The 26409-nt window shown below is 46.0% G+C and overlaps 1 protein-coding gene across 8 annotated transcripts in view; it reads left to right on the forward strand.

The window, feature by feature from the left end:
- The window catches only part of NPHP4 (nephrocystin 4), a 172056-nt gene that overhangs the window by 137786 nt on the left and 7861 nt on the right, over window positions 1-26409 (forward strand). For all 8 annotated transcript variants that reach the window (XM_061601417.1, XM_061601422.1, XM_061601421.1 and 5 more), the window contains 9 exons: window positions 3294-3422; window positions 9988-10199; window positions 11497-11723; window positions 13489-13675; window positions 14882-14971; window positions 16817-16973; window positions 18477-18562; window positions 20412-20497; window positions 22263-22434. In XM_061601417.1, coding sequence (XP_061457401.1) covers window positions 3294-3422; window positions 9988-10199; window positions 11497-11723; window positions 13489-13675; window positions 14882-14971; window positions 16817-16973; window positions 18477-18562; window positions 20412-20497; window positions 22263-22434 — 1346 coding nt within the window. The remainder of the gene's footprint in view (window positions 1-3293; window positions 3423-9987; window positions 10200-11496; window positions 11724-13488; window positions 13676-14881; window positions 14972-16816; window positions 16974-18476; window positions 18563-20411; window positions 20498-22262; window positions 22435-26409) is intronic.

Here is a 26409-nt window from a genome sequence, read left to right on the forward strand (position 1 = left end):
TAATAGGCATGCCTGCTGGATCTCTGCTTAAAGGCAACATAGTTCTGAGACAGGTCCTCTTTCAGTTAGGAGTGCCCCAAGTAATTTCGGGTTTTATATATTAAATGCAACACCTTGAATTCGGCTCATTGATAAATAGGCAGCCAGTATAGTTGCCTCAGAACTGGTGCGGTATGTTCGCAGGCATCTGAATGTGTCCGTTCCCACGCAGCAGCATTCTCCACAAGCTGCAGCCTCTGAACTGCATTTAAAGGGTTGTTGTTAGAGGCTCAAGACAAGAGAACAGGCCTGTTGTGTGGGGGCACCTAGATTGTTCTACAGCTTCCTTGGGGAGATCCACTGGGCAACACTTGAAGCGGCGTTATACCGATTCAGACCATTGGTCTGTCTTGCCCAATATTGTCTATGCCCACCTGGCAGTGGCTCCCTGGGGGCTTAAGCAGAGGCCATTTGCCTCCCTACTAGCAGAAATCCTTGTTACTTAGAGATGCCAGGGACCAGACTATCTGCATACAAAGCATGCGATCTGTCACTGAGCTTTACCCTCTCCCCGAAAATCAAGTAAATACTTCATCATTCAGTAACTGGGGGGACTGTAGGAATGTGACAGCCTTTTTGCCAGCAAAGAAATACCTCTCTGCATCTGGAGAGCAGATCAAGAAGGAGCTGCTTGAAGCAGCTGGAAAGCGTAAGCTTCCTGTACAACAAGGAATGAAGGCACTCGCTTCCTTTTTGGAGGATCCTAGTTCCTTGCACACTGCAAATCAAAGACACTCTTATGCAAAAAAAAAGAGCCTTAAGGTGCCTCCTTTGCTAACTTTTTTTTTTCTGAAGGGGCTGTGGGTTTAGATGGTAAAAGGGACTTTTTTTAAAAAAAAACAGTTTTGGCTCTCAGGTTGAGGCAGAGATCAAAGGAACTGCCTGCCTTGTAAAGAGACTGGATAAACCTGTCATCATGCATCAAGGTGTTTATTTCCCAAAGTCAAAGGAGATCCTGCTGAGCTCTGCTTCAGTTTCAGAAAGATGCAAAACAGGATAAAGCAATTGCTGCAAGGGGGGATGAAGTGACTCTTCCAGGGTGAGCTTTTTGGGCTTGGAATCATTTTCGTGCCTGTGCAGGGTTTCCTCGCACATGGTTTCCTTTTATGCTCCTTGCTGCAGAGACAAATCCAAGCGTGCTCTCACTAGAGATGGGTGAGAATTTAATTTCAGTTTGCGTTTCAAGCAGAATTTAACAAATTCACACTTACTTAAACACAGCCATCGTTTGAAATTTGCATTTATTAGAATTTTGGGATGCAGTTTGCCAACTGAACAATATTTACAAAAATGCAAAATGCATATATTAGGGGAAAGTGTGCATAAAATGAATATGCACCTTATGTGAAAATAACATGCAAAACGGCATGAAATGATGAGAAATGGCTTGCAAAGATGTGTACCTTTCTCTACAAAAATGTGTTTATTTGGAGAAATTCACACTAACATGGTGGAGAATTTTCATGAGGATTAAAAAAAAAATTCACAGATTGCTACAGAAATGTATTTAACATCAGAAAAGTGAGGAACTGAGGGAACAGAAATTGACAGATCTTGCCATCCCTAGCTGTCACTCACCTTCATTATTAACATTGCTCTGGGAAGGTAGACGTTGTTTTCTGTAGCTTACTTGTTCTGGTGCTCCTGTAAAACACACACACACACATATTCTCTCTCTCTCTCTCTCTCTCTCTCTCTCTCACTCACTCACTCACTCACTCACTCACACTCTCACTCTCACTTTAGCCTGAAGCTCTGAACGATCTGTGGAAAAAGAGGAGCAACAGCAAGAGAGAAAAACCACAAGTGCGTGCTGGGGAACAGGGCAGGTGATGTCCAACAAGCCAAAAGCACGTTTTGTATACTGCACCTTAAGAATGGAGTTAACAGCTTGAAACTCATGTGCCTGCCCAACCTTTGTCAGATCTGCTTTGGAAACACATAAAGCACTAGCCACATGGGTGTTGCTGCGTACTATAAACTTCCATCCTACCTATCTTAAAAACCCAGTTCCCAACATTCCATCGCACTGTGGTGTGGCCAACAGACAAAACTCAGGAACGGGTGATGCAAGTAGGAGTTGGCTATATTTGCCATGATGTGCAATGGGACAAAGTACAAAACAGGATGCAGTTAGCAAGGCAGATGGATAAAGCGCATTATTTGTGAGCCCCATAAACTCTGGGTTGCCAGGGGCAGGTTTAGTTCCTAGGCCTGTGGTAGCATTTGAAAATGCCTCTTTACTTGCTGCCATCCTCATTTATGGAGAAGCGCTTGAATGCTGCCCTTGGGGGCTGAGGTTGCAGTGGCACCAGCTGACAATGTGGCAGAGACAAATGGAATCAAGAAGCTTCTTTTTTGCTACCCATAACCCACCCATTCCCAGTAGCGCAGCTAGAGCTTGACCTCTTGGCCCAAGCCCAGGACCTGCAGCCCAGGAGAGGGAGAAAATGACCACTCGGAGCAACAGATTCTGAGGACACTTGAGCCATCCTGGGCATCCCCAGGCCAATGGGGGTTGGCACTGGTCACCACAGAATCTTCTCTTCATTGGAAATATATATAGGGGCAGCCATGATTACAGATGTTCATTTCATTATCTTTACTTTAAGATATTTATAACCCTCATTTCTACAGAAAATGGTGCTTATTCCCAAATAAATGTGTTTTGCATCGGGGCAGTAGAAACAAGACCCACTTTATTCTTGCAATCACAATGATGCTATGTTAGTGGAAATGCACATGCTCAGAGTATTTCTTTTTTAATCAGGATTGGCAGACTTTTTGGGTTTTTCGCTTTAATGTATCAGGGATGTAGAAGTAGCTGTACAGTATGGAATAGGGGGTTGGACTCGATGGCCTTGTAGGCCCCTTCCAACTCTACTATTCTATGATTCTATGAACGGTAGTGCCCAGGAGGGGGGAGATCCAGAGGCAAAAGTGGGGAAAGCAACGTACATGACTCTTCCCTTTGTACAGAGTAGGCCACGTTCTGGCCATGCCAAAGCCACAGACTCCCATACACATACCCTCTCTCGATCCTTGATCCAGGCAAGCAAGAGGCATTGTCCCAGGGCAAGGACACCTTGCAGCTACACCAAAGCACTTGGGGAGAGTGCAGAGCAGGGGCGGGGAGGGATGTGGCCCTGGGAAATTCTGAAGGGCCATGTCTGTCCACTGAGCCTGAGGTTCCTCATCCTGCCTAGTGGGAAGAGTCTACGCTCCCTGAGTCCCCATCTTGGCTTCTTTTGCAGGCCACCCGTGGGAACAAAAGCAGAGGAAGCCCCTCTCTCTGCCTCCCTCTCGCTCCCGGATAGTCTTGTCGCATGGCGGAACCAGTGGCTTCCATGGGGGCAGCCTGCTCTCGCTCAGCGCTCATGGTGGTAAGTCCATTTGTGTTTTCTGAATTTACATTATTGAATTATGCAGAGGAGACAGGCAGGAGTGGAAGTGGAGGGGCAATACTGACAAAACGCCTTCAGGGTCCCATTCTCCTTCCCCAGACAATGAGTGACTCGCCAAGCCGACAGGTGCAGGTAAGTGGATGGCCTGCCAAGGGCTTGGTAGATGAGCCAGCTCTCCTTCCTCCCCACACTCTGCTGGAAGGGTAAATGGCCACTTGGTTGCCCAAGACATTAATACATATTTCTTTCAAGGGGTAAATGTGGACCTATGAGCTGGCTGGTACTTTATCCATAAGCATGTGCCCAGTTTTCAGTGGGCCACAGAGACGGCCTCAGGAAATGCAAGATTTTCAACCTGGATGCAAAGAAAGGAAGTTCCAAGTGTAATTGGGCAATATTGACAGTTAAAGCAGTGTTTAAATTGTGTAGCATTTTCTTTCCAGTGTGGAATTGTTTTTGAGGTGGTCAATGAAAAGCCATTGATTTATTATTTTCACCCTCCTTTTCTCTTTGTTGATGTAGTGAGGGCCCAAAATCTCTTGTCCTCCATTCTGCGCTCTCATCTAGACATTTCTCCAGGCTTTGATCTGTGATTCATTTTTTTGTTGTTGTGAAGGTTACCTGAGCCAATTTGCCATGACTGGGGGAAGAGAAGGTGGACTGTGAATCAAATTAAGGGCAGCTAACCTGCAAATAGCACATTTACACTTAAAAAACAACACTAGTGAAGTCAGACTAATAAGCAACCTTGTACAAAATTCCACGTTGAATTAGTAGAGTTGCCAGTGGCCTTTCCTTTCGAACCACCCACGCAGCAGTACCCTGCCAACCAACCCAGGCAGTCATGAATGTGAAAATGTGAAAATCAGCTGCCTCACACAGAGTCAGGAAAACTGTAGAGTTAAAATCTACCTTAACATAAACACAGTGCTCTAAAAAAGGAGTTAAGGTACAGATATAAAAGACAATGTTTTGTAAAATAATGTCATAATGTTGGTAAAATCTTCAATATGGTTCAAAACTGACTGATATAAGGAAATGAAAAAACTGAATTAACACACAATTCAACTATCAGTCAATATCCTAGAACATAGAGTACAAAATGTATATCCATCTTCAAGGCCACTGAAGAAGACGTTCTGTCGAAAGGCGTTTGGCCACAATACACATTTTGAATTTCTTGGGTATTGAGTCTCGTTTATTGGCCATTGTTTATCAAGTTACGTTTCATGTTCAGATTGGTTTTGTTTTGATTATCTCATTCTTTATCATGTATGAACACTGAGTTGCTCACTAAAATTCTTTTCTGGCCATCTTTGTATTGTTACATGAGAACTCCTATAAGCATTTTATATTGTCTGTTTTTATATACATATTAAAAACAGTTTTTGACATTATTTTACAAAACATTGTCTTTTATATCTGTACCTTCACACTGCGTCAGACCATTGGTCTATCTTGCCCAGATACTCCAGCTGGGCAACCTCAGGAAGAGACAGGTAGAGAGTTTCTGATTGTGCTGCCTGATAGCCTTTTAACCAGAGATGGCAGGGATTGAAGCTGGAGCCGTCTGCACTGGATTGTAGAGCTCCTTAAGCGCCGACAGTTGCTGGATTCTTTGTCAGGAGGGTACAGGGGGCTACACATGTACTGATCCCCAGGCCAGCAGGGGGCCCACACTTGGCTTTCATTTGAAAAAAAGGAATTCAGTCAGACATCTATAAAGAATGTTAGAATTATTTAGATAATTTTAGTTTACAGTGTATCGACGTAGGTTGGTGGATTATAATTGTTTTATATGTTAAAATTGTATTATATGTTGTATTTTTAATTATGTACGCCGCCTAGAGTGGCCGTTCATTCGGCCAGATAGGCGGCCTAAAAATAAAATTTTATTTATTATTATTTAGATTTCTTTGAGCAATTTTGTTAAATAAAAATGAAATCTGGAGGCAACGTTTATTAGGCAGAAACAGAGAAGTTGATGCTACTAAGGATGCTGAATAACTTAATCTCTGTTGCTAAGCGATCAGAAGAAGGAATGCTGACCGCTCCTGCTTGGTTTTTTTTGGGGGGGGGGGAGGGCAGAGCAGCAGAAAAATCAGGAGAAGCTCCTTGTTGTTGTTGCTAGCCTGACGCTGGATGGAGATGGTCAGTGTGCCTGTGCGTTGTATACCCTTTATGCATTTTCCTCCATGTCTTCATTATTTCATTCATTCCACAAGTGGGCTGCCTTTATAGTATAAAACACAATTGACTAAATGTAAATGTATATGTACTGCCTTCAAGTCGATTCCGACTTATGGCGACCCTATGGCTAAGGTTTTCATGAGGCTGCGAGGCAGTGACTGGCCCAAGGTCACCCAGTGAGCTTCGTGGCTATGTAGAGATTCAAACCCTGGATGGGGGGGGGGGAGGATTTGATTCAGTTCGTGTTTAAAGCTGAATCTATCAGCTTCACACTTTGCAAAACAACAAGAGACATGAAACAGCCATCCTTCAAAATTTGCACGCATCAAAGCTTTGCGACGCACTTCTCCAACCAGTGTTTACAAACCTGCATTTATTAATATTTATTAAGTGTGCGTAAAAATGAATGTATTTGTGAAAATAACATACAAAATTGCATCATATGAGGAGAAATTCCTTGCAAAAAATATGTATGTTAGTAAAAACTGCTTACAAAAACATATTTATTTGGAGAAATTTGCCCTAAAATTCTGAAGAATTTTCAAAAGTTTTTTTTTTTTTTAAGTGAATTGCTATATTTAACTATTTAGGAGAAACCATGAGAACGAAAATTAACAGATCCTTCTATCCATATTCAGAACTAATTCTCTTGAACTGAATGAGGCTTCCTTCCTACTGGGAAAAAACTCTGATATATCAGCGTCCAGTTTTCCATGTCTTCCACGCAACCGCTGCTGGTCTGCTTGTCATCATTGGGCTGTTATTTATTAACAACCATAAAACAAAAATATAAAATACAAAAAGAATCAGCAAATACAACCATAAAATCATCACACAGCTGCAGCAACTTAACATTCCTATAGACTCTACTTTAACCCATGGATACTTGTTTGGTTCATCAAGCTTAGCAAAATGTTTCATGTGTTGCTCTGAGTTGTGAAACTGCACATGCTTAGAGTATTTGCTGCTTCTTGTTGTGTATTTGTATCTTACTTTTCCTCCGAGGAGCTTAAGGCTGTGTGCGTTGGCTTGCCCTCCCATTTTCTGTCTTCATAACAGCCCTGTGAGGTAGGCTAGGCTGAAAGATGGTAGTTTAGATGCCAAAGTTGTTAAGCGGCATACGCTTAGAGTATTTTTGTGGTCATTGTTATTTATCAGGGTTGGCGAACTTGTTTTGGTTTTGGAATTTTGCTGTGAATATCAGGATTATGCAACATTGTAGTTAAAGCAAGGAGGGGCTGCTTTTCTGGCTGTGTCCATGTTTATTTTTCTGTACCTGATCTGTTAACGACAATATATATTAGCATCTTGCTTTTCCTCCTACAAGCTCAAGTTTGCGTGCTATTATTATCCCTCCCTCCCTTCTTATGTTTGCAACAGCCCTGTAAGGCTAAGTTAATATATGCACATAAGCAGCAAGTCTTGCCAATAGATTGCCAGGTGGCCCAATCCACATCCCATGTACCGAGCCCAGGGAATCCTGTTTGCATCTCTGGTGGTGGCGGTAGTAGACCAAAATGGAAAAGGAAACAGCCAGTTCAAAGGGTTGTTCCATCACTTGTCAAAATTGCTGAAATGCAGCTTTGGGAAGGTGGTGTCCCAGTCAGAGGCAGCGCTCTTCAGATATGTCAAGGGAAAAGACCATAGCTCAGTGGCAGAGCACTGACTCTGCGTGCAGAAGGTCCTGAGTTTGCTTCCTGACATCTCCAGTAGGGCCGGGAGAGACTCCTGCCTGGAACCGTGCAGAGCCGCTGCCAGCCAGTGTTGACAATATTGAGCTAGATGGACCATTGGTCTGATTCAGTATTAGGCAGCTTCTTATGTTTTTATATCTGTTATATGCACGGTCAGAGCTGGCCTGACATTTTGTTGCCTGAAACAAAAGACAGAACATGTACCGAACTGTATTGGCCTGGCAGTTGAATGCACTTGAGTGCAGTTGTTGCACTTATTTATTTATTTTATTTATTATTATTATTTATTTTATTTATTATTTATTATTAGATCTATCATGCCCTTCCTCTCAGGAGGAGCCCAGGGCGGCAAACAAAAGCACCAAAAACACTCTTGAAACATCATAAAAACAAACTTTATATTAAAACAAAACACCCTTTAAAACATATTAAAATGAAACATCTTTAAAAACAATTTTAAAAAATGTTAAAAATGTATTAAAAAGCAATTCCAACACAAACACAGACTAGGATAAGGTCTCTACTTAAAAGGCTTCTTGAAAGAGGAAGGTCTTCAAAAGGCACCGAAAAAATAACAGAGATGGCACCTGTCTAATATTTAAGGGGAGGGGATTCCAAAGGGTTGGTGCTGCCACAATATTAAAGGTCCACTTCCTATGTTGTGCGTAACGGACCTCCTGATAAGATGGTATCTGCAGAAGGCCCCCACCTGCAGAGCGCAGTGACTGACTAGGTATATAAGGGTGAAGCTTAGGGGATGCTGCTAGCTTAGATGGTGCCATGGAGGTCTCAAGGTGTTATAATGTATGTTAAGTGTCTGTATATGTGTTGTTTGTTCATCTATTCTTTATCAGAGAAGGGCAGATCCCTAAGGGAATCCCAAACCACCTGGGAAGAGAGGAACAGTTTCCCATTCCTCTTACAACAAGTGCTTTCCGGATTCCAAGGCAAAAGCCTCTGAAGTTACCCTATTGGAGCCAAATGGTGTCAGGCTTATGAACAGGTTACCCTTTATTCTTGGGATGATCTAGATTCAAAATAGGCGTCATTGGGAACATTTCTGTAAAATACTAAGGTTCCTAAAATATGGGGAAGTGAGGGGGCGTGAGAGCGGAGAAAAATGGGGCTAAAGAACGATCCCAGGAGGCTTCACGGCATGGGTATATGCAAATACGATGAAACGTGGTTTTAAATTGGCTAATTGAAGCTGCTTTCCTTGTTAGCAACGCCTGGGGCTTGGCCAGCGGTTGATTGACAAGTGACAGAGGTCACAAGGACGTGAACTGCTGGCTGCTTAATGGAAATGTGCCATTTATGGAGCATTACGAAAATAACTCAACGTAAAATAGGGAGGAAAGTTTGAAAGAATAAGTTCTTGCCGATTTGCAGGCATGGCCGCAAAGTCCGTGCCGATTACAGCTGTGGCCCGCAGCAAGAAATAGGTGCCAGTCCGAAAGGATGGCGAACTATCAAATTCAGCTGGACTCCGGTGCCAGGCCTGATTTAGCAGATATTCTCCCCCATCCCTAACCAAGAGTGAGGAGACTCAGGCCTGGAGGGTGAATGTGGCCCTCCAGGTCTTTCTATTTGGCCCTTGCAACTCTTCCCAGGCCTTCTCTCCCTCACCAGATCTGATCCACACCCTCAAGTGCTTTTGCTTGGCTTCCTGTCAACTGATCATGCCTCTTGCATGCCTGGATGGAGAGAAGGGTGTGTAGAAACCTCTGACTTTTGTGTGGCTGAAATATAGCTTTTAAATTTTATTTATTTATCTCTCTACCACCCTCTCGCAAAACATCAGGGTGGTTACAGCAACATAAAAACATTTGAAAGCAATAAAGCTCAGCTTCCTGAACAAAGACAAGAGTCCCATCCGTTGTTCCACCCACTTTGCTCTCTGGTTCTGGTCACTGCTGGCATGTGGCCATTGGGAGATTCGGCGCAAAGACATGAGCCTCCCCCCCTTCCCGGGCTGAGAAAGGTTCCCCACCCCTGGTGTAGACTGAGCTAAATGGACGAATGGTCTGTCTTGCAATGCAAGGCATTTTCTTATTTTTCTGTGCTTTAAGAACTCTCTCTCTCTCTCTCTCTCTCTCTCAAAAAAAAAAAAAAAACTGTTATTATTTTATTTGCGAAGTTATTTCCCACCACCAAGAGAAGAAAAGGCCACATCAAAGAAGAAATGGCAGAATATGAAAGTGTAGCTAACTGGTGTCTTGAAAATTGGTCCCCCAAATGAAATAAATCCAGGGAGATAAAGCAGCAAATTAATAACTTAATACTCAACCATTCAGGAGAATAACATGTAGCTAATTCATTAACATTGTCTTCAAAACCAAACATGAAGCCTTTCTTTTTGAGATCTAATGGAATTTGAAAGGAGGGCAGAGGTAACCATGCTCTTAATTGCATTTTTATCTTTATTGCCCAGCCAAAAAAAAAGAGAAAGAGGAAAAAGAAGAAAACATAGTTTTTCTTATTAAGGAAACAGAAAAGATCACAATTTTTTAAGGCCATCAACTAAAAAGCTGCATTCAGGCAGGTAACATTTTTTCCCTCTCCCAGCAATTTCAACATGTCATGACTGAGGGATGAGATGACCGATCTTCACTGTTACGTCTCTTGGTTTTCATCACGGCCTCTTTGTATGTGTCTTCCAGTTGGGAATGTATGCCAAGCGCAAAAACTGGCAGATGTGGACAGTGAGTTGGCAGCTATGCTCTTCTCGCGCTTGCAGGAGGTCAGTGCGGCCTTCCAGCACACCAGCCATGAGGCCAGTATCACCCGGAGGCGGAAGCTAGAGAGGATGTTGTCGGTGCGGAGGCGGGAGTCCCAAGAGGGTGACACCGGGAAGAAAGCCAGCCTCATCATGGTGAGGGACTGGTGCACAAGCTGGGCTGTCTTTTGAGCTGAACTGTTAGTCCATTTAGCTTAAAACTGTTTACTTCAACTAGCAGCAGCTCTTGGGAGCCTCAGCGCTGAGCCACCAGGTGGGATTGAGGACAAGAAGCTGGTGGGGATTGGAAGTGAGGGTTAGAGATGGAAGGTCAGAAGCACAGACCCACTGATCTCTTTTGTCACTAAGAATAATGTTTGACTTTGCTGTTTTCCTCCTCCTTCCCAATTCCTTTTCCTTTTGTGTTAGAGCAAAATCTTTGGCTCATCTAACCTACCATCTTTTATTCCAACCAGGTTGTCAGGGACAGAACCACAAGGTCAGAAGCAGAAAGCACAGCACCTCTTATTGGTCCTTGTTGTCACTAAGTATAGTGTTTGAGGTTTCTTTTTTCCTCCTCCCTCTCAGTTCCTTTTCCTTTTGTGACATGTCTTTTTGATTATAAGCCTGAGGGCAGGAATTTATTGTTGACATTTGTAATCTAGGAGTCTTTTTTTTCTTTTTTTGTCCTTCCTGAAGAACAGAATAAAAATGCTTTAAATAAATAAAACAAAAGGCTGGTAGTCAGTACAAGCTCCAGCTGATAAAATCCTGGCCTGGATGTCTTTATAGCCCTCCCTGTTAAGGTAAGAATAGGGGCATTGGTTTGGTATCCATGATCAAGGCAGCTATAGCTGTAAAATGAGTGGGGAGCCCAGGGAGGTGCTGCTGGGTTCCAACTCCCATCAGTTCCAGGCAGCACGGCCAATGGAGAGGGCTGCTGGGAGTTCTAGTCCAGGAAAAACTGGAGAGACGTGGGGTCTCCTGTCTCCGCGGTAAAGACACAATAACCTCAGCTGAATTCCAGAAACATTATTTAGGGTTTTCTTTTCCTCCACAAAGGAATCTAAATCCAGGAGGTGGTGGCTTCTGCTGTTGATGATTCTTCTTGGTCTTCTTCGTCTCCTCCTCCATGCATGGTTCTTAGATCTGCCCCGTGGCCTGCACCAGCTTCTCTCCCATTTCATATAGCTGAGGGAGCAGTTGCCTTGAACAAAGTGCTCAGAGCAGCTTCCTGGCATCATCGCCTCCTGTGCCTCCCCTCCGGGCAACAAAACGGGCAACCATTGTGTGGCAGGCCCCTGGCATGTCAGAACCAAGAGGGCTGTTGCTTTCTAGCTGTTTCCCTGAATAAAGCAGAGCAGGGGGAGGGTCCTTCTACAGAAAGGAGGATCATTAGGCGAGTACAAGAAGCCTCTCCCCAGCCAATTCTTGAACCTTTCCTTTCTCCCAGGGGCGGCATGAGGACCGCATTCGGCACTCGCGGGACCTCCAGATCATCGAGGCCTACCGGGAGCGCATCAAAGCAGAGAGCATCACCAGCATGCTAAGCAAAGCCATCACCACCCGCCACACCCTCTATGCCTCATTTGGCACGGCTGAGTTCTTTGAGTTTGCCCTGAAAAACCCATATAGTGTCCAGCACACGGTCACCATAGAGATCGACAACCCAGAGCTCAGGTAGGTGAGGAACGGTGCGGTTGGGGACAGAAGCAGGCAGGGACCCCAACGTCGCCTCAATGAGAACCACCTTCGTTGTGGTCTCTGAGCTCCTTGGGAGAAAGGCGGCTGCATTCTTAAGGCCAGAAGGACCATGCTTGTCCGCTTGGCAAAAGCCATCAGGAGGAAACACACAATTACTGACAATGCTAAGCATTTATGCTCATTTGTGTATATGCAATGTATTTCAGTTGTTCTGATCACTTCCCATACAGTATTTCAGTAACCCTTACAATGAGTTGCTGAAATTTGCAGGTGGGGAGAGAACGGTTGCTCTCAGGTTCTGATTGAGGGCTTCTCAAAGGGATCAGGGTGGCTATCGTGAGACCAGAAGAGTGGACTAGGTGGGCCTTTGGCCTGTTCCAGCAGGACTCCTCTTGTGTTATGTTCAAGGGTTTTATTTAGTTAAAGAGAAAACAGCAACCAAAACTCTTACAAGCTATAAGGTAGGCCCAGCTTGATTCGTAGCCGGAGGGGCCTTCGTTCTGGTGAGTGGCACACAAGATTGGGAGGATGGGCTGAGGAAAAGGATCCACTGAGAAGCACCTCTTAGCTCTCCGGGGCATTCAGGTCAACTTTGTAGTCCCATCCCTTGCTGCCTGGAATCCAGCAGGTGAGCACGAGGGTGATCGTGGCACCTAGAATCATAGAATAGTAGAGTTGGAAGGGGCCTCCAAGGCCATCGAGTCCAACCCCCTGCTCAATGCAGGAATCCAAATCAAAGCATTCCAACAGATGGCTGTCCAGCTGCTTCTTGAACGCCTCCAGTGTCGGACAGCCCACTACCTCTCTAGGTAATTGGTCCCACTGTCGCACTGCTCTAACTGTTAGAAGGTTTTTCCTGATGTCCAGCCGAAATCTGGTTTCCTGCAACTTGAGCCCATTATTCCGTGTCCTGCACTCTGGGACGATCGAGAAGAGTTCCTGGCCCTCCTCTGTGTGACAACTTTTCATGTACTTGAAGAGCGCTATCATATCTCCCCTCAGTCTTCTCTTCTCCAGGCTAAACATGCCCAGTTCTTTCAGTCTCTCCTCATAGGGCTTTGTTTCCAGTCCCCTGATCATCCTTGTTGCCCTTCTCTGAACCTGTTCCTGTAAGCCTTTAGCTGAAGAGGAAGAGATGTGTGTGTCTAATTATGGAGTGGCTGCACAAGTGTGCAGAGCAGCGGGAGTAAGCAGATCAGAGCAGACATGAGAGACGATAGAATCCTCCATCCCAGAGACTGGGTACTGCGGCTTTCACTGACTGGGGTCTCCCAGGGAATGCGAGGGTTATGTGTGTTTTGCAGAGAGAGAATTAGTTTGCACTCTGAACACAAAGGCATGTTACATCCCCCACTGGAACCTCTGCCAGTGGAAGCCGCAGTTCCTAGTCTCAGGCCCCTTCCAACTCTACAATTCTAGTGTTCCCCCAGAGCAGTGCTTTGCTTTTCCCCAATAAGAATCAATGGCAAGCATTTGTTTGTACGGGAGATAATAAAGGGTTCCATGTATGTTGAAGGCATCGCTCCCAGTTAGAAGGTAAATTAATTCTCCCTACAGTATTCATGGAGAAAGCCAACCTTTGTGCCTTCTTTCTCTGTTGCCCCCTAGCTGCGGTGGCAAAGGTGGCAACCCGAGGTTTAATTCTGAGATGGATCACAGGTTGCAAAAGGTAGAAGTCCCATATGGAAGTAAATCACCACCTTGGAGTGTTTGGGGTTTGTTTGATTGTTTCTTTCTCCAGTGTCATTGTAGATGCCAGAGAATGGAGGCATTTCAAGGAACTGACCCAAACAGTCACCCCATTAGAGGAGGACATGTTTCACCTTCATGACAACCTCATGCCTCGGGTGTACCTGCGTCCCAAAGAGACGGTCCATATCCCCTTCAAATACCAGGCTTTCTGCTTGGAGCATGCTGCCACAATGCAGGTAGAGAAGAGTTCACAGCTTGCTTTTTAAAATATTTCTCAAGTACTTGCTGTCAAGATCCTTCATACAAGGTGCAACACCAGGTTCTCGTTTTAGCCTACACCATATACTAGGATAATGGCTCACAAATATTTCATACCCAGAAGACAGTGGTTTTCTTGAGGGAGGGGAGCTTACAATGGGAGTTGCTCTTTACATTCAGAAACCACGTGTGTGTTCTTTAAGAGTCATCTTAGGTGGCCAAGAGGCAAAAGCAGACCATCACGTTGTCAGGAGTGTGAACTGAAAATCTGGCTCCTCGGGGGGGGGGGGGGACACTGCCCTGATCTCTTAGGTGCTGTCAAAGTAGGACACTCAAGAGTTGAAGAGATATTGTACCAATGCAGTTGATGAAATATGTCCTCTCCAGAATCCTCCACAAAGTTTGGAAGAAGGGGGAAAGGGCCCTCAAAGTATAGAATCATAGAATAGTAGAGTTGGAAGGGGCCTATAAGGCCATTGAGTCCAACTCCCTGCTCATTGGTTCCTTTGCAGATGCGTCTTTACCTGTGCCACACGTGACATCACCAACAGGCAACAAGGCAGATCATTTTCCTGTCTGTCCACTTCAGGCACGCAGGATGCAGAGAGTCTGCAGATTTCCCTGTTCTCATGGGAACACAGAAAGCTGCCATGTACCGTGTCAGAGCATTGGTCATAGAATCATAGAATAGTAGAGTTGGAAGGGGCCTATAAGGCCATCCAGTCCAACCCCCTGCTCGATGCAGGAATCCAAATCAAAGCATTCCCGACAGACGGCTGTCCAACTGCCTCTTGAATGCCTCCAGTGTCGGAGAGCCCACTACCTCTCTAGGCCATTGGTTCCATTGTCGTATGGCTCTAACAGTTAGAAGGTTTTTCCTGATGTCCAGTCGAAATCTGGCTTCCTGCAACTTGAGCCCATTATTCCGTGTCCTGCACTCTGGGGCGATCGAGAAGAGATCCCGGCCCTCCTCTGTGTGGCAACCATGTCTTTCCTGTCTGCTTTTGTCCTTTGGTCTTTGCCTGGTTCCTGGTATAAAAAGAGACTACATGCTCAGAGGCCAGCAAGCGCGTGACAACTAGTCCCCTACAGTCTATTTGTTTTAAGCACTGCAGGGCTGTGCTGAACGTGCGAAGCCTGGAGGATGCGTTCAGGTTGCTGCCATGCCCTCTCTTTGATTCCAGCAAGGTGCCATGGAGCTGGCTTTCAGCGAAGGCAAAGAGGAGCCCACAGCCCCCTGGAAGGCCAGCAGCACACAGACCAAACACATCAAGGTAATTGCAGGGCCCGGCGGGGAGAGCTGCTGCTTAAGAAAAGAGAGATGGCAGCACTGGGAGAACGGGTTGGTAAATGCTCATACCTCCCTAGATCCAGTGGTTCTATTACTCTGGGTACATTACTTATGCAGGAAGGTGGATGTGGTGGTGGTGGGTGTCTGTGTGAAATGACGGAGGGAGGAGGAGCTCTGGCGCTCCAGACTTGCCCCAGAGGGGTAACGTACCATCATCCATGTCTTTTGATTTCCAAACATGCACAACTCTGTACACCATGGAATAATTTAATAAGGATCCAGACTGTTTTACAAAAGGCATTCAACACTGTTTTATTTTAAAAAAAGGATCTGGCATCTGTGTGATGTGACATCACAGTGCCCCTCCCTGAGCTTGTTCAGACATTTACAGTAATACCTCAGTTAACAAATCCTCCAGGAAAGAAGCTGCTTTTAACAAAGCCTTTTCTGGGTGCGGGGGGCATGGGGGGGTGCACACTCTGACATAATCAGAAAGTGGCTCCTTGTCTAAGGGATTGCGGGTGCTGCAGGCACCGCTCTCACACATGGCTGGAATGGCGCTCCTTGCCAGGTGACACAGGCACCTCCGCAGTAAACAGTGCTTCAGGTGCCCTGGAAGCACTATTTACTGCAGATGCGTCTGCTTGAGCGTGGGGGAGGGTGGCACAGAGAGAGAGAGAGACCAAGCACAGGCTGGTGGTGGTGGTAGTCCCTTGCCTGCCTGCTTGAGTGTACGAAGCCTTCAAATGGTCTGTGTGCAAGGCTTACCTAACCTGGCTGCTTATTTCAGACATGCATATTGTTAGTTTTGGATAAAGGTTTACTGAAATATGTTGAATTGCTCTCCTATTTCCGTGTTATTCCTGCCTCTGATACCAACGTTTCTGTTAATGAAGTAATGTCCAGGAACGCATCTACTTAGTTAACTGACGTATTACTGTATTTATTTACTTGCTTTTAAACATGTTGTGTGCACTCTTTTCTTTTCATGGAGGAAACCCCTTCCCCCGGAAGGATTCTCTCTCCCTCCCCCCTAGTTTTTCAATTTACGTATTACTTTACATTCCCAGAAAGAGTCCTAAAGTTATTTACAGGAACAACATACAAAATATACAATTAAAATGCATTAAAACTAAACAAATTTACCAAAGGGTTTATGCATAAGAATCACCCAACAACATAAAATAACCACCCCCCACACATAAAAATGAGCACCAAAAATAAATATCCAACAGCCAAACTTTAGCGCTGTCCAAATGCCAGGGAGAATGAAAATGTCATTGCTGGACACCAGAAGGATGACAGAAGTTGGTGCCAGGTGAGCCTTCCTGGGGAAGGAATTCCATGATTGGAGGGTCACCACAGAAAAGGCACACCCTGACCAGCTCTTGGAAAGCTGCTTGTAAAAGGGGTGGTCAGTAGTGGACATTTTGGAGGACCCAAGTGTGGCTCTAGATCTAGAATTCTGCAGACTCACCCGTCTCCCTGCCACTTTTACAAAACTATCCCTGCACCTGTGGGAGAAGCTCTGCCTCTTGTCCAGCCTCCCTACTTTTAGGGTTAAGCATCTAGCAAAAACTTTCCATGTGTGCTGATTTCAGGAGTTTTCACCCCCTCCTTTCCCTAAGGGCTAGAAACTTGCCCTTTTTCAAAACAAAGAAATACATAAATCTCTCAGCATTCTGTGGCCCTTTCCCTGTTTCTTGCCGCTGTCATACCCGCAACAGGAATCAGTTGGTCTTCACTGAAAAGCCTTAAGCATTTGCAAGTTGACCTGCAAATTTGTCTGTGAATTACAATAACATCTCCTGTCACTCCCTTTGGCCAGGTCTCCTTCATGGCAAGTGACAGCAAGCCCATCGCTATCCTCAGGGTGAATGTGGAATCCCAACCCCACGTGGTGGATCAGACGTTCCGCTTCTATCACCCAGAACTCACCTTTCTGAAAAAGTCCATCCGTTTGCCTCCATGGCACACGCTTCCAGGTAGCTGTCATTTATTTTCATATACAGCCTGCCCCCCCGCTGAAAGTGCAGGATGTGGAATGGCACATTGAAAACAGCCAATTCAACAACAACAACAACAATCCTCATAGAGTGATTAGAGTGTCGTACTGGGGACCTGGGAGGCCAGGGTTCAAATCCTTGCTCCTCACTGGGTGGTCTTGGGCCAGTCACTGAATTGCAGCCTAACCTGCCTCACAGGGTTGTTGTGAGGATAAAAGTGGGAGGAGGAGAACCATGTTTGCTCGCCATCTTGAGCTCCTTGGAGGAGGAAAGGTGTGATATAAATGTAGTATAAATAAATAATAAAATACATTGGCATCATTCCTGCTACAGGGAGGACCGGACTGGATGTACTATGTATATATCCCTACCTGTAATGGGAAGGGTCATAGTTCAGTGCACCTGCTTTGGATGCAGGAAGTCAAGTTCAATCCCCAGCGTCTCCAGGTAGGGCTGGAAAAGACCCTTTTCTGAAGCCCTGGAGAGCTGCTGCCAGTCAGTGTAGACAGTACTGAGCTAGATAGACCAGTAGTCTGACTCAGTATAAGGCAGTTTCTCATACTGGTGTAGTACCATAATTCAGTGGTAGTGCATATGCTTGTTAGGCCTACACACACAGCAACTATGGCATGAATAAGACGGCTGAAATGTGCCTTGTCTGTTCCATTTCTGGGCAAAAGCTGCTTGCACCTCTGTTCCGCTCACAATTCTGGATGCTAGCAGAACTAGAAGCCTTGGTGTTCCGATATGAGTAGATGGCAAATGACTGTGAAGTGAAAACCATGGAGGAATGCTACGTTTTGGCCTATTGGTGAGCTAACATGTTGAAAAAGAGCACTGCGTGGAAAATCACTGAAGAAGCAAGGCTCCATTTACTCCTTGATCCAGTGAAGATTGATGCATAGGCCAGTATTTGGCATGTTATGCATAGGCCCTGATTGGATCTCCTGATTAAAGTCCCAAGTTTAGTTCCCAGCATCTCCAGGTAGGACTGGAAACGATCCCTGTCCAATGTTGTCTTAGAAGAATAAATATGTTGAGCACATCTCATTCAAAAGAAACTTGTGACTGGTGGGAATGGGTGGATGTAGTCTGCATCCTATAGATGTGGAACAGCATTCCTGTTGAGATACGGTAGGGGCCCACTGTCTGCATTTTTGGAAACAACTGAAGATATTTTTGTTCTGACGAACTTTTCCCAGCTGGGTGAATAGATATCTGCCATAGGTGTCCATTTTGTATAGTTTTTAAACTCATCTTCAGGTGTGTGTGTGTGTGTGTATTGAGTTGGTGTTTTGTGTTTTGTAACTCTTTTTACGATGTTTTATTATATTTTGTACATCACCTTCGGACATATGTAGAAAGTGATCCAATACATAAATAAGTAAATGATATCCTAGAACAGCAATTGCAGAGATTGTATTGATCCCTGCATCTTCTGTGGGAGTAATAAGGCCATGTGGTCTGTTTTGTCCTTGCCAGGTGCCCTGGTGGGTGTGCCAGGTGGAGAACCAGAGATGTTTGTGCGCTGCAGTGACCCCAACATCATCTGTGAAACCAAGAAAATGGTACCCTAAACCAACTTCACTGGTGTCGCTCCAATTTTCTAAGGCAGAGTGCACTGTGCTACTGCAGCCACAGTCACAAACTTTGGGGTTTGTTCAAACCAGCTGCAGGCAGTTTAACTTCCCTGTGTGACAGGGAGCGGTCATGTGGCTTGAGGGACTGATAAGGAAGTGGCCTTGCTCCAAAAAGGCTGTGGGGATTGTGATTTGCTTGCAATGTGGCCTGACCACATCTCTGCATGTTGCTTAGCCCAGAGTCTTTCAAAGGGTGATTGAGGAGACCCTGGGATTTCTCAGAAGGTTGTCAGAAGTTCCTAAACAAAATCAATCATGGCTAGGGGTGAACTAAAAATCTCTCTCCTCCCCCCCCCCAATTTTGTCACCTCATTTGTTGACAACAAAATGGGAAGAGACATTTCAGTTGATTTTGGGATGGTAAGTTTTTTCTTTCAGGGGGCAGGACCTTTCTGCCCACCTAAGTAACTCATTCAGGTAGCCACAGTTTTCTCCCAAAAGTCTTTGGGGCACAGAGCATCACTTTGGGGGTGGGTAGTAGCTGGCATTTGATGGCCTCCAGAAGAAACTGCAGAGGTGGGTGATGAATTTCTCTCTCCACCCTCCCCTTCTATTTCACTCCTGAAATTTATGAAGCCATTTATTCCCTAATAATCCCCCGCAAAGGAGACTACGGCCATGAGCAGGCTAGTTGCCTACAGCAAAGTGTTTCCATTGGTCACACCTGGAGGGGGGACAGGACGATCTGCCAATTAATTACAAAATCTCTTTGAAGTGAATTTAAAAAAAAACAGCACTCAAGTGGTTCCCACCACGATTTCCAATAAAAAGGGGTGGAGTTTGACTAGTGTCATGTGCCCCCATTTTCAGGAAAGAGAGGTGGAGATGCACTGGAACTGGCAAGACAGTAGGTGTGTCCCTACCCTATGTCAGTGCTACTTGTCATCTTCATGCCTTCCAGATGTTGCTGGACTCTTAACTCCCATCATCCCTGACCATTGGCCATGCTGGCTGGGGCTGAAGAGAGTTGGAGCCCAATGACATCTTGAGGGTCGCAGGTTGCCTGCCTCTGCATTACATCGTGATGTCGAGCATTCTTCCACAGAGGCAAGGGGGTGGGCACAGTGGGATAGGAGCAGGGTGCTGCTTACAACAGTGGCAAAAAGTGGTGAGAGAAAGGAAGGGGTGGGAGGAGGAAACCTCTGCTACCCAGCATTAAATACAAAGCCCTGCCCTCCAGATCTTTGCAAATTATTCCAGCCCACCAAAGATGGGAGTTTTTTTCCACCCCTTTTCATCTCCCCACAAAGCCTCCACAGGTGTGCTGGAAAAGTTCCTACTGTGACTTGCATCACAGCAGTAGCTCTCCCACATGCTACAAATTAACCTTCCCAGATGCAACAAGCAAAGCCTGTGTGGAAAGGCCACGGAGTGGATCTTCTGCATGCAGGAGCCCCCAGGTTCAGCCCCCAGCATCTCTGGGTAGGGATGGGAAAGGCCTCTCTCTTTTGCCTGGAGAGTTGATGCTAAATCAGTGCAGACCAGAGGTGGGGAGAGCAGCGTGGCCTGCCAGGTATTGTTGGGCTCCAACTCCCATCAGTCCCGGCCAGCAAGACCAATAGTCAGGGATGATGGGAGTTGTAGTCCAGCAACATCTGGGTGGGCCACAGGGTTAACCACCCTGGTGTAGACCAGTGATGGACCAATGGTCTCTCTCCATGGAAGGCAAGCTTCCTTTGTTTCAAAACCTGCCCCCTGTTTTAATTTAGAAGAAAAAAGATACTGGGTTAGGAAGTGGTCTGGTATGTTACAGTCTGGTCTTGCTGTTCCCACCCAGGGACCTGGTGAACCACAGGATGTCTTTCTGAAAGTCGCAGGGGGGCCAAGTCCACAGATCAAGAGATTCTTCCTGTCGATTTATACGTAAGTGAGAAACTGTGACCAAGAGAGCAGTCTGACTATAGGTAGGCCCTATGCACACTTAACTTGGGAGTAAGTCCCTCTTAATTTTAGTGGAGCTTACTTCTGAGCAAACTTGCATAGGATCAGGCTGTAGGGCTAACACTGGGTACTGGCATCCATGTGTGTCAGAGAGACGTTAGGGCGTAAGATGTGCTGTGCTTTCCTGTGGGAAAGGTTCTGGGCCAAGGAGATTAATTAATTAGTGCCAGTGAAATATATTGTAGCAGAAATTCTATTCTACGGTGGCATGTGAGGAGATGACTGTCTTGTGATTAACTTGGTTGCTTCCTAATCAACAGTAACAGCCTGAGGACAGGGCCGGCTCAAGACATTTTACTGCCTGAGGTGAAAGACAAGATGGTGCCCATCCCCCTACCCCCAACTGTCCATACCGAAACCAGCCAGGCCAGCAGCAACTGAATCTTCCTTCAACGTTGGCAGTGGGACAGCAGGCACAGCACATCTGAGGGCACCAGTCTAGCATTGGGGAGCGCAGGGCAGGCTGCATGCCACATAGCTTCGTTTTCCAACATCTTGCCCCCACTTCCTGTATCTTCTACCTGAGGCAGCTGCCTCACTCTGCCTAATAGTAGGGCTGGCCCTGCCTGTTGATATGAGCTGAGGGTAAGGCCATAGCTCAATGTGCTTAGGCACATCCCTTGTATGTAGAAGGCATCTCCAGGTAGGTCAGGAAATGGAAACTGAACTCCCCCAATGGTGCTGGTGACCAGCTGTAGACCAGGGATAGCCAACGTGGTGCCCTTCAGATGTTTTGGACTACAGCACCCACCAGCCCCACCCAGGGATAATGGGATAATCTGGAGGCTGCCTGTGGTTGTAGACCATAGCGAGGTAGATGGACCAATGGCCTAACTCACTATAAGGCAGCATCATGTGTTCTTTAAGGCTTTTCATGGCTAGAAGATTTTTTTTTTTTTAAAAGCCTTGATGGATGATGGCTTCTAGCTACAGTGCACCCACATTCTCAGATTGGGGGCTAGATAGAAACAGTTGGGAGCTGTCGCGTAGCCTGCAAAGGAGACAGAAGTCTTGGCATGTGGCTGCTGGTGGGTTGTAGGGTGTAGCTCAGAGCTTGGAAAAGTCACTTTTTTAAACTACAACTCCCATCAGCCCCAGCCAGCATGGTCACTGGATTGGGCTGATGGGAGTTGTAGTTCAAAAAAGTAACTTTCCCAAGCTCTGGTGTAGCTGGGGGAGACGATTGCTTCGAGTGGGCGCTGCTTCCTTTGGGAAGGACTGATCCTGCCTGCCTATTGCTTGCCTGTCCTCCCATGCGCCAGACCTCCCTTATGGAGCTGGACCAGTGCTGCATTGAGACTAATACGGCCTGTGTTGCACATGCCCTCCTTTCCCGCCTGCTAAAACGTTACGTTGACCAAAGGCACCCTTGAGCCTCCGTTGCTCTGTTCCCTCAAGGAAACAGACACTGGAACATTCAGCCATTCAGAGAAGCACAAGGTTGCATGTAGACCTATTTTTTGTTTGGATGTTTTCCTTTAGTTTTTAAAAAGGAAACAAACAAGCCAAGATATGATTCTGCACTGCTAGGAACTAGAATACTGGCACTTAATTTATAGAACACAGGTGGGTTTTGAGGAGGATTTTTGTCCTTTTCTGGCTCACAGTTTTGGAGCTGGCACTTTCTGAGTATTTTTCACTTTGACAAGGCTGTGAAACACCGTCTGTTGCTCTGTTTGTGCTCCAGGGACCCCTGGCTGGCCACTCCTACACAGATCTGGCAGTTCTACCTCCATTCTTTGCAGCGGGTTGACATCAGCTGTGTAACAGGGCAGCTGACCCGCCTTTCACTGGTTCTCAGAGGGACACAAGCCATCCGAAAGGTGAAAGCCTACACCTCACACCCGCAAGAGCTGAAGGTAAGATTGGAGCCTGGGCTTGCACGTGAACTATGTTTTACTCCATGGTTGCTTGACTTGTCTCTAGGTAGCTGCAGTTGGGCCAGAGGACACCTGCAGTATTAACTAATGAGATTCCTGCCTTTTGGGGGGCCTCCCAGAGACATGTAGAAGTGAGGAGTCATTGGAAGAGAGAACACAAATGAGTGGCAGTGCAGGGACTGGGGAAGAGCTAAGACCATGAAACACAAAAATGATGAGCATCGAAGCAAACCCAAGTAAGAAAGCAAAAAATCACAAGATGCTGGCAAAGCATGTGTTCGAGGCCTTCATCAGGAGTCCATTCAAAACTTCAGAGACCTCTGGCAATGCATTTAATCCTTTCTTCTGACCTCATTTTGTTTTCTCATTTTGAATTGACCACAAATGAATTGACCCCGAGACTACATGCAGCTGTTGGGCTTTTTTAAAAAAATGAATCCTATTGCCAGTGATTTTTCACTTTTTTACTTGGAAGAGCAAAGAATGCAGACCGTACACAGGTAGGCAGATGGACTGCCTCACCTTCCTCCTCCTCCATTCACCTCTGACTTTGCCCTCCTTTCCGCTGACCCCTTGGGGCCCTCACTTTGTCCACTGTCTCAGCTGTAGCCTATCCCAGTGGCCACATCCGTGAGATTACATTTATTCTAGGGGTTTATCCCCCTTTTCCCAGTCTCTGCACTGTCACTCAGTTGTGTTCTCATCTGTGCTAGTGACTCCTCACTTGGATAGGCCCATGTTCCTTCCAGGCAAGATTGCCAATCATGTCATGTGTTGGTGGCTAGGCATGGAAATAGGTCTGAAGGGAGAGTGGGGATTGGTGTTTGGCTGCTGATGTCACAAAGGGACAAGTGGCTTCTTTAAGCAAGAGGGAAAGCAATGTTATTTCCCAATGCTGTCCTTAGGGGTTGGTGGGATGTTTCTGAGGGAAGAGGAGATCTCTTCCAAATACACAACTGGAGGTCCCCTTGAATGCAGCTGACTATCTCTTTGGCTCTTTCTATTTTGGCTTTCTGACAATACTTCTTCCTCTCACACTAGCAAAGCAATTCAGGAGAAAAAGGTTGACCAGCACTCAAGACATGTGGGGTGTTGCTCTAGAAACAAAAAAGATCAGTCCCTGCCCAGAGGGGCTTGCAATCTAAATATTGGCTGCCGCTGTACTGCCTTCAAGTCGCTTCCGACTTATGACGACCTTATGAATAGCATTTTCATGATAAGCGGTATTCAGTGGTGGTTTGCCATTGCCTCCCTCTGAGGCTGAGAGGCAGTGACTGGCCCAAGGTCACCCAGTGAGCTTCATGGCTGTGTGGGGATTCGAACCCTGGTCTCCCAGGTCGTAGTCCAACACCTTAACCACTACACCACACTGGCAGTGGGAGGAAAAGCAAAAGGAGATTATTTATTTATTTATTTATTTATTGCACTTGTATACCGCCTCATAGCTGAAGCTCTCTGGGCAGTTTACAGCAATCAAAAATATTAAAACAAATATACAATTCAAAACACATATTTTAAAAACAATTTAAAACACAATTTTAAATTTAAAACAATATAAAAACAATTTAAAACACATGCTAAAATGCCTGGGAGAAGAGGAAAGTTTTGACCTGGTGCCGAAAAGATAAGTGTTGGCACCAGGCGCACCTCATCAGGGAGATCATTCCATAATTGGGGCCACCACTGAGAAGGCCCTCTCCCTTGTTGCCACCCTCCGAGCTTCCCTTGGAGTAGGCACCCGGAGGAGGGCCTTTGATCTTGAACGTAGTGTATGGGTGGGTTCATATCGGGAGAGGTGTTCCATCAGGTATTGTGGTCCCAAGCCGTGTAAGGCTTTATAGGTCAAAACCAGCACCTTGAATTGAGCTCGGAAACATACAGGCAGCCAATGCAAGCGGGCCAGAATCAGTTTTATATGTTTGGACCATCTGATCCCTATTACCAATCTGGCCGCTGCATTTTGCACAAGCTGCAGTTTCCAAACCGTCTTCAAAGGCAGCCCCATGTATGCATTGCAGTAACCTAATTTGGAGGTTACCAGAGCATGGAAAACTGAAGCCAGGTTATCCCTGTCCAGATAGGGACGTAGTTGGGCCACCAACCGAAGTTGGTAGAAGGCACTCCATGCCACCGAGGCTACCTGAGCCTCAAGTGACAGAGATGGTTCTAGGAGAACCCCCAAGCTACGAACCTGCTCCTTCAGGGGGAGTGCAACCCCATCCAGAACAGGTTGGACATCCACCATCCGGTCAGAAGAACCACCCACTAGCAGCAGCTCAGTCTTGTCTGGATTGAGCCTCAGTTTATTAGCCCTCATCCAGTCCATTGTTGCAGCCAGGCACCGGTTTAGCACATTGGCAGCCTTACCTGAAGAAGATGAAAAGGAGAAATAGAGATGAAGGAGAGGGGAATGGTAATAAAAAATGAGGAATGACTTTGGCTGCCCACTCACACGGCGTTGGGCAACGCTAGGCTGGGACCTTTTTCTGTGACATGCTCATTTTCCTGAGCCCAGGAAAGTTGAACGTGGCAGAGTGTTTAAAAACAAACAAACCCAAACTGCCTTCCACATTGCGCTATATCTTGAAAAGGTTGTACTGTGTAGATTGTGGCTTAACCCCCCTTGAATTGAATAGAAATCAGCCACGCTCCCATTCCGATCATTCCGACAGCACTTGCTCCAGAGACATTCCTAAAGGACGTTACTCAGCACTGGGGTGTATGCCTGAAGAGAGCTGAAGTACAAGTCCCAGCAAGACTGGAGCCTGAGTCGGCTGGAGTTCTACAGCAGAGACTCAGGAGGAGGGACAGGCCAGTTGCAGAGTCAGGGGCAGTTCTGGGTTTGAGCCAAGATGCCCGTCCAAAAGGGGGTCGGTGGTGGGATGAGGGTGCAAGCAGACATAGGATAGGCAAGTAGGGAAGCCAATGGATTGGACTGGGAGGGTGGCCAGCTGGCAGGGAGACAGAGGAACGCCACCCAAGGGCAAAAATAGGAAGCCGCGGACACTCCAAAGTCTGGCTACTGTTTTTGCAGAGACCTGGACCTGTCCTAGAAATTTTCAGAGCCAGCCACCTCACTTCAACAGCACCCTCCAGATGTTGTCGGACTACAACTCATATCAGTCTGGCCTTTGGCCAACCTAGCTGGGGCTGATTGGAGTCCAACAACACCTAGAGGGCATAATGTGCTGCATTTGGGGCCAAAAAGTGGGGTGGAAGACAAACAATTATAGCCTGAAAAATGTTTTCATTGAAAGAATATTAACATTGTCCTGATTCTGTTCATTTGTCTCATTTACCTATTTCCCTTTTGGCGCAATTTTAAAAGTTATTTCCTGCTCTTCCACTGCGCTCACAACACTCAGATCAGTTTACAAACAACTTAAAAACATTCACAACAGCCAGAGCAGCAAATAAAAAGCTAAAAAGGGGGATCAGCCTGTTATAACAACTCAGTTGGAGAGGCCAGATACCTGCCAGAACAAAAATGTCTTGACCAGACAACAGAAGCTAAAGGGAGAAGAATTTAACCAAACTTTCTGGAGAAGGAATTCCACAGTTTGGCCACAGAGAGGGCCCTCTCCTGTGTCCCAACCAGTTGTGTCTCTACCACGATCAGAACACGAAGAACTTTCCCTAACGATCTGAAAAGAATAGGCAAGCTTGTATGGAAGGAGATAACCCCTTTCCTACTCTCCTTTCTGCTATTTCGTCCTCCTTCCTGGATTACTCAAGTGGTTGGTCCCAGCCAATCAGGGATTACACAGTGTATAGTGTAGCTAATCAGATTTGGCTAGGTGATGATGTTTTTGAATAAAAGCAATTGAAAATGAGAGGATGATGCACATTTTCACAAGAAACTGCTGAAAAATCGTGGAAGATAGGCACTGTTTTTGACAGTGCCGAACATAGTTCTGTGGAGAAAAACAGTGAGCAGTTTCGGCTCAGCCATAA

Source organism: Rhineura floridana, chromosome 18 (genome assembly GCF_030035675.1).
Source record: "Rhineura floridana isolate rRhiFlo1 chromosome 18, rRhiFlo1.hap2, whole genome shotgun sequence".
NCBI lineage: Eukaryota > Metazoa > Chordata > Lepidosauria > Squamata > Rhineuridae > Rhineura > Rhineura floridana.